Source organism: Anopheles ziemanni, chromosome 3 (genome assembly GCF_943734765.1).
Source record: "Anopheles ziemanni chromosome 3, idAnoZiCoDA_A2_x.2, whole genome shotgun sequence".
NCBI lineage: Eukaryota > Metazoa > Arthropoda > Insecta > Diptera > Culicidae > Anopheles > Anopheles ziemanni.
Genome location: NC_080706.1, coordinates 64,092,892 through 64,111,416, shown reverse-complemented (window position 1 = coordinate 64,111,416; position 18,525 = coordinate 64,092,892). Strand labels below are relative to the sequence as shown.

Genomic DNA, 18,525 nt, shown 5'->3' with positions numbered 1-18,525 from the left:
AAGAGGCGTCGATGTCGGCACCGAGTTGAGGGTAATTTAATTTTTCTCGCTTCTCCTTGTCCACCAGATACATTGAGATCAAGCAGTCGGATTTGCCAAGCGCAGTTGCGGCGAAGAAAACGCGCGAGTTCCGCTGTCCGCCGCGTGAGCAGATGAACGCCATCCTAGGCTTCAAGAACCTCGAAGAGGAGGATCTAGAGAATGCGTCCTGCGGCTCGGATCTGCGCAATCGGTTGATCGAGTTTCACGAGAGGCTCATGGGCAAGGTGTCGTTGAATGCCCTGCAGGAACCGGAAGAGCCGGAAGCCGACAAGGCCGAAGATGGACGCCCGGGAGCGCTCAAGAAGGTGTACAACTTCATAAACGCCGTTAAGGAGCTGGAGGAAGACCCGAAGGAACCGGTGGAGGAGGAAAAGAAAACGCCTGAAGAGGTGTTCCGCAAGGTGCTGATCAAGCAGATCGTGTCCTGGGCGGAGGAGTCGCAGATCGAGAACCCGAAGTTGGTCCGTGAGATGTTCAGTCTGCTCGTGCGTCAGTACGACACGATCGGAGAGCTTATCAAGGCGCTCAACAAAACTTACGTAATCAACGCCAAAACGAAGAGCGATGTGGCCAACATGTGGGTTGGACTGAGCCAGATACGTGCCCTGCTGCCGGTACAGATGAGCCAGGAGGAGGAAGAGTTGATGCGAAAGCGACTCTGGAAGCTGGTGAACAACCATACGTTCTTCCAGCACCCGGATCTGATTCGTATCCTGCGTGTGCACGAGAACGTCATGGCGGTCATGATGAATACGCTTGGGCGGCGTGCGCAGGCACAGAGCGACGCACCGGTGCAGACAGCCGAGGGCGAAGAGTCGGCACCGAAGGAGAAAGACACATCCCACCAGATGGTGGTAGCATGCTGTAGGTTCCTATGTTACTTCTGCCGTACTGGCCGCCAGAACCAGAAGGCTATGTTCGACCACTTTGACTTCCTGCTCGAAAACTCCAACATCCTTCTTTCACGCCCGAGCCTGCGGGGCTCGACCCCGCTGGACGTGGCGTACTCCAGCTTGATGGAGAACACCGAGCTAGCACTAGCGCTGCGCGAACACTATCTGGAGAAGATTGCCATCTACCTGTCGCGGTGCGGTCTGCAGAGTAACTCGGAACTGGTCGAACGGGGCTACCCCGATCTGGGCTGGGATCCGGTCGAGGGTGAACGCTACCTGGACTTCCTTCGTTTCTGCGTCTGGGTGAACGGGGAGAGTGTGGAGGAGAATGCCAACCTCGTCATCCGACTGCTTATCCGCCGCCCGGAGTGTCTCGGACCGGCGCTACGTGGTGAGGGTGAAGGCCTGCTGAAGGCCATCATGGAAGCGAACAAAATGTCCGAACGAATCTCCGAACGACGCAAGATGATGGACGAGACCGAGGGCACCATTGCCGGGCTTAACTTCACCCACCCCCTGCCGGAGGGTGATGACGATGAGGACTACATCGACACCGGTGCAGCCATCCTGTGCTTCTACTGTACGCTAGTTGATCTGTTGGGTCGCTGTGCGCCAGATGCGGCCGTTATCGAGCAAGGCAAGAACGAGTCGCTGCGTGCGCGTGCCATTTTGAGATCATTGGTTCCGCTGGAGGATCTGCAGGGTGTGCTGAGTCTGAAGTTTACCCTCACCAACCCGGCCATTGGTGAGGATAGGCCAAAGTCCGACATGCCGTCCGGTTTGGTGCCTGGCCACAAGCAGAGCATCGTCCTGTTCCTCGAGCGCGTGTATGGTATCGAAACGCAGGAGCTATTCTACCGTCTGCTGGAGGACGCTTTCCTGCCAGATTTGCGTGCTGCAACCATGCTTGACCGCAGTGACGGTTCCGAGAGTGACATGGCGTTGTCGATGAATCGTTACATCGGTAACTCTATCCTTCCGCTGCTGATCAAGCACAGTAAGTTCTACAATGAGGCTGAAAACTACGCCAGCCTGTTGGATGCCACGCTGCACACTGTGTACCGCATGTCGAAGAATCGCATGCTGACCAAGGGCCAGCGTGAAGCTGTATCAGATTTCCTTGTCGCACTAACATCCGCCATGCACCCGGCCATGTTGTTGAAGCTGCTGCGTAAACTGACCATCGATGTGTCGAAGCTGTCAGAGTATACCACTGTCGCACTGCGGCTACTGACGCTGCACTACGAGCGTTGCGCTAAGTACTACGGCACTACCGGTGGTGGCCAGGCGTCCCAGTTTGGCGCGTCCTCCGACGAGGAGAAGCGTCTCACGATGCTGCTGTTCTCGAACATTTTCGACTCGCTCAGCAACATGGACTACGATCCGGAACTGTTCGGTAAGGCACTTCCATGTCTTATTGCGATCGGTTGTGCCCTGCCGCCAGACTATAGTCTGTCCAAGAACTCAGACGACGACCTGTACGGTAAACCGACCGGCGGTGGCCCCGATCAGCCGCACTATAATCCGCAGCCGATCGACACGACCGCCGTTCAGTTGACCAACGATCTCAATCAGATCGTGCAGAAGTTCAGCGAACACTACCACGACGCCTGGGCTAGCCGCAAGCTGGAGAATGGATGGACCTACGGTGACCAGTGGTCCGATTCCAGCAAGACTCATCCTCGCCTGAAGCCGTACAACACTCTCAGTGAAAACGTAAGTATTACCCTTAACACTAGAACTACCGGATCTGGTATGTTCAATCGCTGTTTTTTTTTTGTGTTAAACATTTGTATATTTATATTTAAAGAAATGTTTAATCCTACGAAGTAGATGGTAAACATTTTCTTTTTGTACTACAGAAATCCTAGGATTTGAGCATCTCCTCTTACAGTTTCGTTTTCTTCAAGTAATACCTATTATTATATTTTATAAGAAGTAAGAATGGTCCCCAAGTAATTGTACCAGTTTCTTATAGATTGATTCTTAGTTCACGCTTCCGTGAAGGCCTCGAATAATGTTTGTAATGACAAAAATTGTGAAACTTTATTCGATATCGAGCTAGGAATTGTAAAATTAAATGTTTAAATTATTTTTTGATTTAAAAAAACATAACTTATCCTAAAACAACATCTAAGATACACCAGCTCTTGCATATTGTTCACAAAACAATCGCCAGCCATTTTAGTTCCGTTCAAATCCAGGCAGTTCTAGTGTTTTAGTACACGTACAAAGTTTGGTATAAAATTTAATTCAACGCGTTTTTGAACGTCGTTTGACGCAATCTACCATTGATCATATGTTTATCTTTGATACACATTTCTATTCTAAATTTAACCATACTCTAGGAACGTGAACGCTACCGTGAACCAGTTCGTGAGAGCTTGAAGGCTCTTCTTGCTCTGAACTGGAGAATTGAACACTCCGAAGGTGACGTCCCGCTATCCAACCGTGGATCGATGCGTCGCCAGTCGAAGCCGAATCTTGTAAGTCTTTTGATTTGGATCCGAACATTTCGATAGTTTTACAGTTTCGTTCTAGCTTTACCTCACAGTCTCACAGCTACATAATTTCTGGAAACCGAACCAAAAAGTGTCTAATTGAACCTTTGAAATCATCAATTTTGCACAGAAGCTTTGTGTTTTGGATACCCACGTTTTTCTTATCATCCCTTCTAAATCGTATTCTCTATTCACCGCTCAATATGTTGTTTTTGTTTTTCCATAATCAAAAATGGCGCTTTCCATCCCCCTACCTGAAATGCAACAACCACCATCACACTTCCACCAACGTCCTCAAAATGTGTTTTTGATGAATTCACCACCCCACAACGCTGCTACGGATTGAACGTTATGCAAACGCAACCGAACGCATTCGGTGGATCACGCCGCGTGTCCGTGCACTTGACATACCGTCGTGTATCTCTTCGTCTTCGTGTGCGCGTTCGCGTCTGCTTTACCATATTTCCCGTGTGCTGGTTTGCCACCTCCATATTGCCTCTCGCATCGCATCGGGATCCATTTTAAACACGTCCAGGAATTGCAGGGCGACACGGGTTCACCGTTCAACTACAACCCGCACCCAGTCGACATGACCAACCTGACGCTGAGCAGAGAAATGCAGAACATGGCCGAACGGTTGGCCGAGAACTCGCACGATATCTGGGCGAAGAAAAAGAACGAGGAGTTGAACCAGTGCGGTGGGGCCATCCACGCACAGCTCGTCCCGTACGATCTGCTGACCGACAAGGAGAAGCGTAAGGATCGCGAACGTTCGCAAGAGTTCCTTAAGTATCTGCAGTACCAGGGTCTTAAGCTGCACAAGTGAGTAGTACTCTTGGCGGCAAGGGATGGGATTACGGATCATGAAAAATATTCCCTTCTCTTTTTTCAGACCATCTCGTGGACAAACGGAAGAGCCGGGCATGAGTACGGCGGCCATTGAGCTTCGTTTCGCCTATTCGTTGCTTGAGAAGCTGATCTCGTACAGCGATCGTGCCACGATCAATATGAAGTTGCTGAAACCATCGACCACGTTCAGCCGTCGATCGTCGTTTAAGACCTGCTCGCGAGACATTAAGTTCTTCTCGAAGGTCGTCTTGCCGCTGATGGAGAAGTACTTCTCGTCAAACCGCAACTACTTTATCGCGATCGCAACCGCAACCAACAACGTCGGTGCGGCTTCGTTGAAGGAGAAGGAAATGGTTGCTAGTTTGTTCTGCAAACTGGCCAGTCTGCTTCGCCACCGGCTGACGGCATTTGGGGCGGATGTGCGCATTACCGTACGGTGCCTGCAGGTGCTGGTGAAGAGCATTGACGCTAAATCGCTGGTCAAGAACTGTCCCGAGTTCATCCGAACGTCGATGCTGACCTTCTTCAACAACACGGCTGATGATCTAGGCCAAACGATCGTCAACCTGACGGATGGCAAGTACGATCGACTGCGCGGAACGCATCTGAAGACATCAACCTCGCTAGCTTACGTCAACCAGGTGATTTTGCCCGTGCTGACGTCGCTATTCGATCATTTGGCCGCGTGCGACTATGGAAGCGACTTGCTGTGTAAGTATTTTGGGAAGGAGGATGCACTGACGATTTCCCTTCTAATACGGTCTCACTTTGGTTCCAGTGGACGAAATTCAGGTTGCGTCGTACAAGATCCTTTCGGCTTTGTACACTCTTGGCACCGATATGTCGCTGACTCGCGACCGTAAATACCTGAAGACGGAACTGGAGCGCCACAAGCCGGCCCTCGGATCCTGTCTCGGTGCATTCAGCTCCTGTTTCCCGGTGGCATTCCTCGAGCCGCACGCCAACAAGCACAATCCGTTCTCGCTACTGAACCGCATCGCCGACACGTCCCTCGAGGCGCAGGACATCATGACCAAGATGGAAAGCAGCATGCCGACGCTCGAGTCGATTCTGGCCGAGGTGGACCAGTTCGTCGAGTCGGAGAAGACGTACCAGGAGGCGCAGCACATTATCGATGTAATTCTGCCGCTGCTGTGTTCGTACCTACCGTTTTGGTGGAACCAGGGCCCGGACAATGTTAGCCCGCAGACCGGCAATCACGTCACGATGGTAACCGCTGAACACATGAACCACCTGCTGAAGAATGTGCTCAAGATGATCCGCAAGAACATTGCTAACGAGAACGCACCGTGGATGACGCGCATTGCCACCTACACGCAGCAGATCATCATCAACAGCTCCGAGGAGCTGCTCAAGGACGTCTTTCTGCCGTTGGCCGAGCGGGTCAAGAAGCGTTGCGACAGTATGTTCCACAAGGAGGAAAGCTTGCGTGGTTTCCTCAAGGTACGGCAAGCAGCTGCCAGTAAGGTCGCCGTTGTACGTGCTGTTCACTCTATGTTGGCCTTTTTTCTCTTCTTCCAGTCTTCCACCGATGATACCTCCCAGATTGAAGCACAAATCCAGGAGGACTGGCAACTGCTGGTCCGCGATATCTACTCGTTCTATCCGCTGCTGATCAAGTACGTCGACCTGCAGCGCAACCACTGGCTCAAGGATAACGTGTCCGAGGCGGAAGAGCTGTACAACTACGTGGCGGAGATCTTCAACGTGTGGTCCAAGAGCCAGTACTTCCTGAAGGAAGAGCAGAACTTCATCTCGGCCAACGAAATCGACAACATGGCACTGATCATGCCTACTGCCACCCGTCGCTCGGCAGCCATTTCTGGTGACGTTCCCGCCTCCGGTGGCAAGGTGAAGAAGAAGAAGCGTAGCCGCGACAAGAAGCGTGACAAGGACAAGGAAATTCAGTCCAGCTTGATGGTCGCCTGTTTGAAGCGTCTGCTGCCCGTTGGCCTGAATTTATTTGCCGGCAAGGAGCAGGAACTGGTTCAACACTGCAAGGATCGCTATTTGAAGGTAGCATGAGCGATTGAGTTGAGGTTTACAAAACCAGATTTGTAATCGTGTTTTGTTTTGGGTCCTGGATCCCACTCCTTTTTTACAGAAAATGCCCGAATACGAGGTGATCGAGTTTGCTCGCACGCAATTGACACTGCCGGACAAGCTCGACCCTGCCGACGAAATGTCCTGGCAGCATTATCTGTACTCGAAGCTCGGCAAGAAGGAGCAAATAGTCGCGGACTCGCTCGAAAAGTCTGACAAAAAGCCCGAAAACAAAATCGAAGACACGGTCGAGCGCATCGTCGCCATGGCCAAGGTTCTTTATGGACTGCACATGGTAAGTGTTCGGGTTACACGAAATACAATCCATACACACAAACAAACACACACGCACACACACACACACATACACGCCCTTGTCCTTTATCTTCCAATCTCTTCATGGCCTTCGATCAAGTCATCTCCCGTTCACAGTTACACCTCCGCATACAACGAACTTCCCGTATGTGTATAACACTCTCCGGACTTTTACTTCTAACCCACAACAAACATCGATTTTCATCCACCCAACTTTTAATGTATTCACCTCACACTCGTTCTCGTTCTTGACACACGAACAACAACCAGTCAATTTGTAAAACCTTACACACTCATCATTTTGTTATTTTGCTATTATGCTCCAGATCGACCATCCACAACAACAAAGCAAAAATGTTTACAGAAGTTGCGTCTCGATACAGAGAAAACGAGCGGTTATTGCCTGTTTCAGACAAGTTTCCTTACATTCACTGCCAAGGTTTTATGATTTTCTTATTCTTTTACTTTATCAACGGGGTTATGTATTTTTGTTTCATTGTCATCTGTATATATGTGTTTTTCCTTTTACATTACGATTTTTCTGTTCTTATTGGTTCTTTATCTTCTTGTTTTATTTATTTTTTTTATTGTTGTCTTCTGTTACAATCCCCTCCGTTTACTTACTTTTTCACTCCATTATTTCTGCTCATGTTTTTCGTTTGTCCACTTACGTTTTGGATTGATTTTTGTTGTGCGTTGTGCATCTTACCTCTATTTTTTTTACTTGTTATTTGTTTCTGTTACAAGTGTTTGATTTTTCTATCTTTCGTTCGTTTTTGTTACTGCCCAAATGACACCGTGGCTGTTTGCCGGGTTGGACTGTTTGATTTAATTTATTGTTACCCTTACTCTTTCTCTTTTTCACTCCGTCTACTTTCCACTTCTCGTTAGTATGGTTCTTTAAAATCAAATGAACTTGTATTACAAAAATACTGCAGAATTGAATAGAAGCACCACCAACAACAGCAACAATATCAACAAAAATTGAGTCCAATGTTCAAAAAGCATACGGGGTGCAGAGTTATCATGCACTTCAAATGATTTGATCGGCACGCAAACCCGAAACCAAACAAGAAAACTCAAATCCCTGCAGATTTTTATCCTGCCCCCATCGGATTCGACTAACCACTTGCCCTTGAAAAATTACGTAACAAAACCTGATTAAAATAGGACTGTAACAAATTCCTACAATTCCTGGTATAAACAATGATAAGCATGCAAATTAAAGCAAAATTTCCTGCCTTCGCCTTTAGCAAAAATCAATTTAAAACAAATTGGCACACCATTTTTCTACACGTTTGAAATCGGTCACCAAGCACATTATTACATACTACTCAGCGGTTAAACTGCTATTGGTATTAAATTCTCTGCTACATTCCTCTCCAACTTCTTCTACGATAGTTGTCCCCGCCAGATATTCTTTTTTTCCATCCTCTTGCGACGTAGCTCAATCTACGTGTGTCTCTTTTTCTATCTTAACTTTTTCCTCTGGGGTTAATGTTTTAACAAGCGAATATAAAAGCTACTCCTCACCTTCTAACTATGATTTCTGCCTTGAATAATTTTTATTTCTACAATCTCGTAAGGTTGAATTGATCAATGATCTATAATTGGTTCTTGAATTGGTTTGGTACAGAATTCAGCTTGTTTCTTCCATTACGAAAGATAAAACGGTTCACTTCACCCTGAACATGACAATGCCAGAGAATGTTAAATATGTCTAACATTCTAGAAAATAAATATGAATGGTGTGTTTTGTGACATTTCTTGCAGCACAACACAATTGAATAATAACTGACAGAAAAGTATTTTTACTAATGTGTTGCCAAAGTCGAAATGATCGAGTCAACAAAATAATTTAATCGCCGTCTTCAAGTCCGTTCTGTTTATTTTTGTATAATTTTCTTCAAAACTTTAAAATTCGCATTATCTTTATACGGAGAGCCGTTAGACGTTCAATTACATTTTATTAGTTGAAGATTACGTCTGAAACAACAACACCGTTTCAGGTTACAGTTATGACCATACCTATGTTGGTCCCGTAACACCGGACTTCGGCAAACCAGTCTGACATTGTAAACAACACCATGCAAAACTAGATCCATATAACAATAAACAAAAACAATAAATAAATCTCACATATCAAACCATATTGTATGACTAACATAAACCTCTTCCATCATTTGTATACCACTAACAATAACCAAACGGTCTGAGTAAAGAAAATTACTCTTCAGCAAAGCAGCACACCTCTCTGCACCATTATCCTGCCACCCACCCACCCACACTACTTTCACCACAAAACCTGTATATATGATAATGTTCGAACGGCGTTAAGCCAGATGAAAACCAATCTCGATACCCGAATAATCAAAAAAGAAACAACAACAGAGATGATAAAGAGAATAATCACTAACCGCATACTAACTACCAAACCTATATATAGGCATGCCGACCTATTGCGAAAGGTCTTAATTGGACACAAGTTTTATCACAAGCACGACGCAAAATGGCTGTTGCATGTCTAAGAGCAAAACCAATGTATAGATTGAGCAGGTGACTGAGTCTTCTTTTCTTACCTTTTACTATTGCTGTTCGTTATGTTTCAATATGTTTTTTCTTTTGTATCCTAGTTTACATTGTTGCTGTTGTTTGTTTTGTGCATTTTTACGCCCCTTTCTTTGTATTACTTTTTCTGTCCGCGTGAACTTTTTTCTCTCTGTTTTTGTTTGTTTTTTATCTTCCTTCTCATTGTTTCTCCTGCACTTGCACTCTATCTTTCCTATCATTATGTTATTCATTACCGGCGGTATTTGCACGGCAATTTGTTTTCGAAAGCTTCCTTGTCTCACAATGTAACCCAGTATTGAAACCACATTTATATCGCATCGTGGTCTGATAAGGAAGTTTGTGTGATTGATTTGAAAGTTGTTTAAAATTGAAGCTTTTTCTTTATTGTTTACCTTTAGTTTGTATTTTATTATTTATATATTTCTTTTTGTACATTTTACTTCTTTTTTTGTTGCCACTCGAGCATATTGGGATAGACAAGTAGTTTTTATTTTGGTTTTGGTCGATTTGACACTGATACACTTTCCATTGTTTACCTCTTTCGGTAAAATCGTCGTTCCAACTTTGCCCGCCAGACACCGCGCGTGCAATATCTTCGGTCGGAGCTACTCGGAACTGTGGCTAGAGGATGAGAATGTCGGGCAAGAGGTCATGATAGAGGATCTTACGGTAAGTGTGAAAAGCAAAACCGTACACCTCGCGGGCTTTAGAGACGGTAACGAGGTTTTGTTTTGCGTTGTATCTACTCCTTAGCAAACATTTGAAGATGCCGAGAAGAAAAAGAAGGACGAAGAAGAAGAGGAAGGCAAGCCGGATCCACTGACGCAGCTGGTAACGACGTTCTGCCGCGGAGCGATGACAGAGCGTAGCGGTGCATTGCAGGAAGATCCGCTGTACATGTCGTACGCCAACATTGTGGCTCGATCGTGCGGAGAAGAGGAAGAGGAAGGCGGAGATGAAGAGGAAGGTGCTGGAGAAGATGAAGGCGGCGCTAGCATTCATGTAAGTAACCCCGGACAACCGAGATCAGTTCTACAGTGGAAGAACGATCACTTTGACATTGCTAACCCGTTTTCGCCTCTAACATTTGACATGCTTCTAAAGACTATGCAAAAGCTAATGGTAGGTTGTCCGTTGAACTAACACACTCATCTCTATTGGTATCGGATATGTGTGCTTAAATCGTCCGTTTGTTTGCTTTCAGGAACAAGAAATGGAGAAGCAGAAACTCTTGTTCCACCAGGCCCGTTTGGCGAACCGTGGTGTGGCGGAGATGGTGCTGCTGCACATTTCCGCCTCGAAGGGTCTGCCCTCGGAGATGGTGATGCGTACGCTGGAGCTCGGTATCGCCGTGCTACGCGGCGGTAACATCGACATTCAGATGGGCATGCTGAACCATCTGAAGGAGAAGAAGGACGTCGGATTCTTCACCTCGATCGCGGGCCTGATGAACTCGTGCAGCGTGCTCGATCTGGACGCGTTCGAGCGAAACACCAAGGCCGAGGGTCTCGGTGTCGGCTCGGATGGTGCCGCCGGTGAGAAGAACATGCATGATGCCGAGTTCACCTGCGCGCTGTTCCGCTTTATTCAGCTGACCTGCGAGGGTCACAACTTGGACTGGCAGAATTATCTGCGTACGCAGGCCGGTAACACGACCACCGTCAACGTGGTCATCTGTACGGTCGATTACCTGCTGCGTCTGCAGGAGTCGATTATGGACTTCTACTGGCACTACTCCAGCAAGGAGCTGATCGATCCGGCCGGTAAGGCCAACTTCTTCAAGGCAATCGGTGTGGCCAGCCAGGTGTTCAACACCCTCACTGAGGTGATTCAGGGTCCGTGTACGCAGAATCAGCAGGCGCTCGCGCACTCGCGTCTGTGGGACGCGGTCGGTGGTTTCCTGTTCCTGTTCTCGCACATGCAGGACAAACTGTCGAAGCACTCGAGCCAGGTGGACCTGCTGAAGGAGCTGCTCAACTTGCAGAAGGACATGATCACCATGATGCTGTCCATGCTGGAGGGCAATGTCGTGAACGGCACCATCGGCAAGCAGATGGTGGACACGCTGGTCGAGTCGGCCTCGAACGTCGAGCTGATCCTGAAGTACTTCGATATGTTCCTGAAGCTAAAGGACCTAACGTCCACGCCGAGCTTCATGGAGATCGATGCGAACGGCGACGGCTGGATCATGCCGAAGGATTTCCGCGAAAAAATGGAACAGCAGAAGAGCTACACGCCGGAGGAGATCGACTTCCTGCTGGCGTGCTGCGAGACCAACCACGACGGCAAGATCGACTACATCGGCTTCGTCGACCGGTTCCACGAGCCGGCTAAGGAGATCGGCTTTAACCTGGCGGTGCTGCTGACGAACCTGTCCGAGCACATGCCGAACGAGCCGCGCCTGGCGCGCTTCCTAGAGACGGCCGGCTCGGTGCTGAACTACTTCGAATCGTTCCTCGGCCGCATCGAGATCATGGGCTCGTCCAAGCGCATCGAGCGCGTCTACTTCGAGATCAAGGAAGCGAACATCGAGCAGTGGGAGAAGCCGCAGATCAAGGAGTCGAAGCGTGCCTTCTTCTACTCGATCGTCACCGAGGGTGGCGATAAGGAGAAGCTGGAGGCGTTCGTGAACTTCTGCGAGGACGCCATCTTTGAGATGACGCACGCGTCCGGGTTGATGGCGAGCGACGACGACGGCGCAACCGTGCGCCGCGACCAAGCCTTTACGTACATCAGCGAGGAGGAAGAGGAGCGGGCCGCCCAGGACCCGATCAAGCGCACCATCCAGGCGATCAAGGATGGCCTCTCCTACTCGATGTACATGATCAGCCCGTCCAACATCAAGCACCAGATTACCGTACTGCAGTCGAAATCATTCCCCGAAATCATTGTCGGCTTCTTCAAGATGATATTCTACGCGTTCTACTACTCTGGCTTTGGCGTTTCGGTCGTGATCCGATACCTGGTGAACATCCTCATGTCACTGATGCGCGGACCAGCCCAGGAGGAGGAGGAACCCATCCCGGAGGCGGAACCGTCCCTACGGGCACTACCACCATTGCCCCTCGAGGAACCGCCAGGTACGGTGCAAGCGTTTGGATTGGATATCAGCAAGGAGGAGAACGGACAGTACCGCATGGCACCGCACGAGTCGCCCGCCCTAAGCCCCTCGTCGTCGATCGAGGAAACGGGTGAGAGCAGTCCGGAGGATGGCGCAAACGAGCTGACGGGCGAAGGTGTCGCGCCGGGTGAGCAGATGACTCTGGTCGATCTGCTCGGCGGTGAAGCGGCGAAGCGTGCCGCCCAGGAGCGCACCGAGGCGCAGAAGGCGCAGGAGGCAACGCTGGCAAGCATCGAGGCCGAATCGAAGAAGGCGTCGGCCGAAACGAAGGAACCCGCCGCCGTGCACCAGATCGACTTCTCCAAGTACACGAAAAAGTGCGTCAGCTACCTGGCGCGCAACTTCTACAACCTCAAGTACGTCGCGCTGGTGCTGGCCTTCTGCATCAACTTCATGCTGTTGTTCTACAAGGTGACGACGCTCGGCGACGATGAGGACGCGGAAGGGTCGGGCGAGGGCCTGATGGGACTTGGCTCCGGCATGGGATCTGGCCTTGGCATTTTGGAAACGGGATCGGGCGGCGGTGCTGATGGCGGCAGCGGCGACGGCGAAGGCGAAGAGGAGGATCCACTCGAGAAGGTGCATGTCGATGAGGACTTCTTCTACATGGAACACGTGTTGCGGGTGGCCGCCATACTGCACAGCTTGGTCTCGCTTGCCATGCTGATCGCCTACTACCACCTGAAGGTGCCGCTGGCTATCTTCAAGCGCGAGAAGGAAATTGCCCGCCGACTGGAGTTCGACGGACTGTTCATTGCCGAGCAGCCGGAGGACGACGACATCAAATCGCACTGGGACAAGCTGGTCATCTCGGCGAAGACGTTCCCGGTGAACTACTGGGACAAGTTCGTGAAGAAGAAGGTCCGCCAGAAGTACAGCGAGACGTACGATTTCGACTCGATCTCGAACCTGCTCGGCATGGAGAAGACGGCGTTCGCGGCGCAGGAGGCGAACGAGGGCGGCGGCTTCTTCCACTTCATCGCGAACATCGACTGGCGCTACCAGATCTGGAAGGCCGGTGTAACGATCACGGACAACTCGTTCCTCTACTCGCTCTGGTACTTCACCTTCTCGGTGATGGGCAACTTCAATCAGTTCTTCTTCGCCGCCCATCTTCTCGATGTGGCCGTCGGTTTCAAAACGCTCCGCACGATCCTGCAGTCGGTCACGCACAACGGCAAGCAGCTGGTGCTGACGGTGATGCTGCTCACGATCATCGTCTACATCTACACGGTCATTGCGTTCAACTTCTTCCGCAAGTTCTACATCCAGGAGGACGACGATGGCGAGGAGGGCGACCGGAAGTGCCACGACATGGCAACCTGCTTCGTGTTCCACCTGTACAAGGGTGTGCGGGCGGGCGGTGGCATCGGTGACGAAATCGGTGACCCCGACGGCGACGAGTACGAGGTGTACCGCATCCTGTTCGACATTACGTTCTTCTTCTTCGTCATCGTCATCCTGCTGGCCATCATCCAGGGTTTGATCATTGATGCGTTCGGTGAGCTTCGTGATCAGCTCGAGTCGGTCAAGGAGGACATGGAGTCTAACTGCTTCATCTGTGGAATAGGCAAGGACTACTTCGATAAGGTAAGTGCGCGGCGGCCCAACTTTGACGAACCTTACCGTCGCCAACTCGATCAACTCGACAACGACCTTCACTTCAATCGTTTCCCGCATCTTTCACTCTCCGTAGGTACCGCACGGGTTCGATACGCACGTGGCACAGGAGCACAACCTGGCCAACTACATGTTCTTCCTGATGCATTTAATCAACAAACCGGATACCGAGTACACCGGTCAAGAGACGTACGTGTGGAACATGTACCAGCAGCGCTGCTGGGACTTCTTCCCCGTCGGTGACTGCTTCAGAAAGCAGTACGAGGATGAGCTGGGCGGTGGAGGCAGCTAAGCCGCAGAACGGTCCCCCACCGCCAGTAGCAAAACCAGCGGAACAAAGGCAGAACACCCGCACACAGCCACAACATAAGCACACTAGAGTAACATAAAACCAAAGAAAACTGTCACTAACAAACGAACAATCATCTTAGCGGATAGCAAGAGTACAAACTGTCCTGTGCTCGAATGCATCTGAACTGGAGGGCAGAGAGAAGAAAGAGGCACATAACAACAGTTTCAGTACGGCGGAAAAAGTTTTCGAGTTTCCGTGCACGAGAGGATTGCCACTTCAGAATAAAAAAAAGTCAACTATCTACCTAAAGTTTTTGGCCGACTTTAAATAACGGCAAACTTCCTTTACTACGGTACATTGGCCATACGGTATATATTGGGCCCTACCGTAAAAGAATCAATCGACCAACAATCGAACGTTTTTCCCAACCTAGTCAACCCAAAACAAAAAGACCGTTAGCTAATGTTACACACAACTGTTGGATGATAAGTAAAGCTGCACCCGCTTGTTTAAATCTGCACTGCGCACACCAATCCGCTTCACACGTGGAAGTAAGAAGTAAAGAAGGGATTTTGTTTGGTCCCGAGCACACTGGACGAGGGAGCTATATTTTGCCCCCTATAAGAATCGACGAGAATTTAAGTAACCCCGAGTGCTCTTGCAATCAAAGTGGAATTTATCGTGCCGTTATGACGAAGGAGGTGATCAACAAACGCCCCATACGACTTTCGAACCATCGAGAACGACGACACTAAAACCCTTTGCTCTGGGTCAGTCAAGCTGACACCATTTTTCTATATTTCTACAAAAGTTTCTTTGCGTTTTCTTTCGTTTCGGTGTTACTGGCGAAAACGCAACTAGTAATGTACATTTACTATAGCAGCAAGGATCGTCTACTCATCACTTTGATCCCTTAGTTTGTTCTTTTCGTTTTTAGATGGAAACGCAACCTCTGCTGGGATGAATATTTCACCCGACCGCCTCAATTTATTACGCGATCCCCTCTCTAGAATAAGTGTATTTATTTTTCATTTTTGCATCCTTGATATGCTTGCGCCTGGGAAAGGTGGTGCGCTTCTGTTTAGAGCGCAGCCGATCTCGCACAACTGCTATGGTTTTTTTTAAATAGTTTTCCGTTCGCTGTTGTATGATCGTTGTTAATCTGTTAATTTATGCGAGTCATTGAACCTTGAGTGATTGTTATAGAAATAAAAATTCTATCAACTGAACAAGCTAAACCGAGAACAACAAATGAACATCAAAACACACTTTAGCAGTAGTTATCTTCATTTTAAATGAAAGAGACCTAGTTAAACTATGAGATTTTTTAAGTAAATAAAATTCAATCATTAAAACCTACGCACAAAATGTAGCACCTTAAAAGATAAAATTACGAAAGAAATATCCAAAAATCAATAATATAGCAGATTGACACGAGGTTTATTTGCTTCTGCCGCGGAAGAAGTCCTAGGTTTCTCATGCCTGTTGGAGAGGACTTGACTATCAACGTACCCAAAGGTAAAAAAAACTTACAAGCCCTTAAGGGGGGCAGGCATGAGCAAAGACGGCCGTTACGCTGAGAAGAAGAAAGCTTACCTTTACTTAATCTTCATATTTCTTTCCATCATTATGTAATAATTTACTATGAATAATCTTTTAATTTTCATTCTTACAATACTTTTATTACATATTCCAATACAATTTACTTTTTGGGTACTTCAATTCACACTGTTCATTACGGAACGATTATTAAAATCATTGACATCGGATTGTGTTAAGTTGTGACATTGAAACACGTGTACAATTCACATGAATGGATACCTTATCGCTAGCGAAGTTTTGTATGAAGCTTTTTTATCTAGTTACATGACACACGGCTATTTACTGTGGAGAGAAGCGAAGGCATCCAATGCACGTCGTTTTGCTATGGTTCATTGTAATATATTTGTTGAATTTAGTAATGCAAGTAACATTAACATTGTAGCGACGATAATTGGATTCCCCAGCGAGGTAGATCCCTGAACTAGAATCCTTGCAGAACGAAGTAATAAAAGGAAAAACGGCAGGCCTGTCGATGAATTAAAGACAGTGTTGGTCCTCGTACAACTGGGTGACCAAAAATGGTTTTGTTGATTTAGAATTCGTTTAGAATTTATTTAGAACTAGCTTGACGCCCCGGCGTTGCTCGGTGAAGAAGGGATTGAGAAAAGAACTATGGTTTCAACTAATAGTTAAGAATTATGATGTAATTCAATAGTTACAATAACGGCATCTTTAAAATGTTTGATATTTCATTAATTTCCCCGTGATATACAAACTTTGTTGTAACTATTGTGAATACACCATGACATTTGTTTACATGCTTCTTTATTTGTGTTAGTAAAACTGAGTTTAAAAAGTAAAATTTAGATGATTTTATTAAAAAAAAAGTGATCAAACAAACCTTCCACAACATCTGCAGAGCTTAAACTTAATGTGTGAAGAATTTCTAGTGTTAACACTAGAATACAATACTTTGGAATCTCCAATGTGGTCCCTTTTCGGGCGCCATTGGAATAGAGAGGCAATTTGCGTTATCTATCGACGTATTTGGGTTCGAACTTAAACCCGACCCAAGGTAGCTCACTTCAGACACCTTCTTGCCTTAAAAGACGTCCAACAGTTGAAAAACGAGAGAACTTGTCTGTTAGCCTACCCATTTACATTTATCTTCTTCCCAGAGCGAATAACCTCAACCCGCGGAGGTTATTCCTAAGCTCTCTCCATCCAGGCAGTGGTGGCTTCCACCCGCCGAGGTCACTCCCTGACATATGGTCCAGTCGAACCGGATTCAGAGTGGCAGAGAAAAGTGAAAGACAAGCCGCTGCCACAGGTTAGGCACACCCGAACCAAGGCAGTGAATTTCCCAGCGAAGATGTCGAGTGAGCCGATAGAGACAACAAGTACATCGACAAGGGCACCCCAGGACAACGGAGAAGCTGGAAAAGGCGCTGAAGGCGGCGGTCCGCCAACAAGCACAGATCAACGCAAAACTACTTCGAATCGAGCAAACGCTGCAGGAAACGATAGAGCCAACGGTTTCCCAGCTGAAGGTACTCGCCGAAAAAGCTCGCGACTGTGCATACGGAGTTTAGTGCCATACTCACCACCATTGTAGGCCTAATTCCCGGCAACACAATGGCAGACAAGGACAGCGCATACGACGAGTTCGCATACTACGAAGTATCGAACAAAATCGAGGGGTGGCTGCTAGTCGCGGAATTAGATACCAAGAACAGAAAGCCTGCCGCGGCTCAAGTTGTTATCCCGCACCAACCACTGAAGGCACCCATCTCGAAAGAAAAAAAAAAGTTTAAGGCCATCTTCGAAGACCTGATGGCCAATGCCGGAGACAGTCTTACGGTGAAACTGAATCACTTGGAGAAGGCAATGGTCGGCGAGGCTGCAGGTGCTATAGATGTGAGCATCTTCAATGCCGGGAACTACAAACAAGCCTGGCAAATCCTGTCAGAGCGCTACGGCAATCATTGAGCCATAGTGGCAATCATTTAGCCACATCCAGGGATTGATGACCCTCACAAAGATGGTGTCAGAAAATTTCCACGAGCTAAGAGCTCTGGTGCAAGAGACTTCCCGGCACGTGGAAGCTCTAAGGTTCCTGAAACAAAACCTTGAAGGCGTATCGGATCCAATGCTGGCCCACCTGTTGCTTTCGGTTCTAGATAGGTCAACCCAAAAAGCCTGGAAAGGGACGCAACGGAACGAAGAGCTGCTCCGTTACTAACCAACAATGGCATTTCTGAAATCGCGACGCCAAGGTTTAGAAAACTGCGCAGCTGCTTCATCGTCAGCTCCAGTGGCAACACAGTAGAGCAATCATCCACTCCCCCCAAGGCATCCAAGCTCAAAAGAGCCATACACCAGTGGTAATGCACCAACGGTGTGCTCGAGTCGCATGTAGATTGCGGCTCATCAAACAAACCGAAATCAGAACCTTTCGGGACGAAATGTGAACCTTCGTGGACCAGGTGCAATCGTGAGTCCAAATAAACACATAAAACGAAAGGGACACGATGCACCGGAAACGAGGCGTTTAGGCATGCGTGGCACGATAGCGGTTCCACGCATGAAGCGAAGGAAGGAAAATAGATAAGCGACAATTGTCACACCAAGGGGACTAGGATAATGAGTCCTATTCCTATCCAAATAAGAACAATGTACGTTCAATGCGTGGGAATTATTCGTCCCACGAATACG

The 18,525-nt window shown here is 48.1% G+C and overlaps 1 protein-coding gene across 1 annotated transcript in view; it reads left to right on the top strand.

Moving 5' to 3' along the window:
- LOC131288696 (ryanodine receptor) overlaps window positions 1-14,268 on the top strand; it is a 32,818-nt gene extending 18,550 nt beyond the window's left edge. Inside the window, exons 19-31 of the mRNA XM_058317864.1 lie at window positions 68-2,651; window positions 3,284-3,421; window positions 3,972-4,258; window positions 4,329-4,996; window positions 5,064-5,749; window positions 5,828-6,322; window positions 6,411-6,644; window positions 6,991-7,103; window positions 9,811-9,904; window positions 9,989-10,237; window positions 10,340-10,362; window positions 10,436-13,946; window positions 14,053-14,268. Coding sequence (XP_058173847.1) covers window positions 68-2,651; window positions 3,284-3,421; window positions 3,972-4,258; window positions 4,329-4,996; window positions 5,064-5,749; window positions 5,828-6,322; window positions 6,411-6,644; window positions 6,991-7,103; window positions 9,811-9,904; window positions 9,989-10,237; window positions 10,340-10,362; window positions 10,436-13,946; window positions 14,053-14,268 — 9,298 coding nt within the window. The remainder of the gene's footprint in view (window positions 1-67; window positions 2,652-3,283; window positions 3,422-3,971; window positions 4,259-4,328; window positions 4,997-5,063; window positions 5,750-5,827; window positions 6,323-6,410; window positions 6,645-6,990; window positions 7,104-9,810; window positions 9,905-9,988; window positions 10,238-10,339; window positions 10,363-10,435; window positions 13,947-14,052) is intronic.
- Window positions 14,269-18,525: the final 4,257 nt, after the last annotated feature.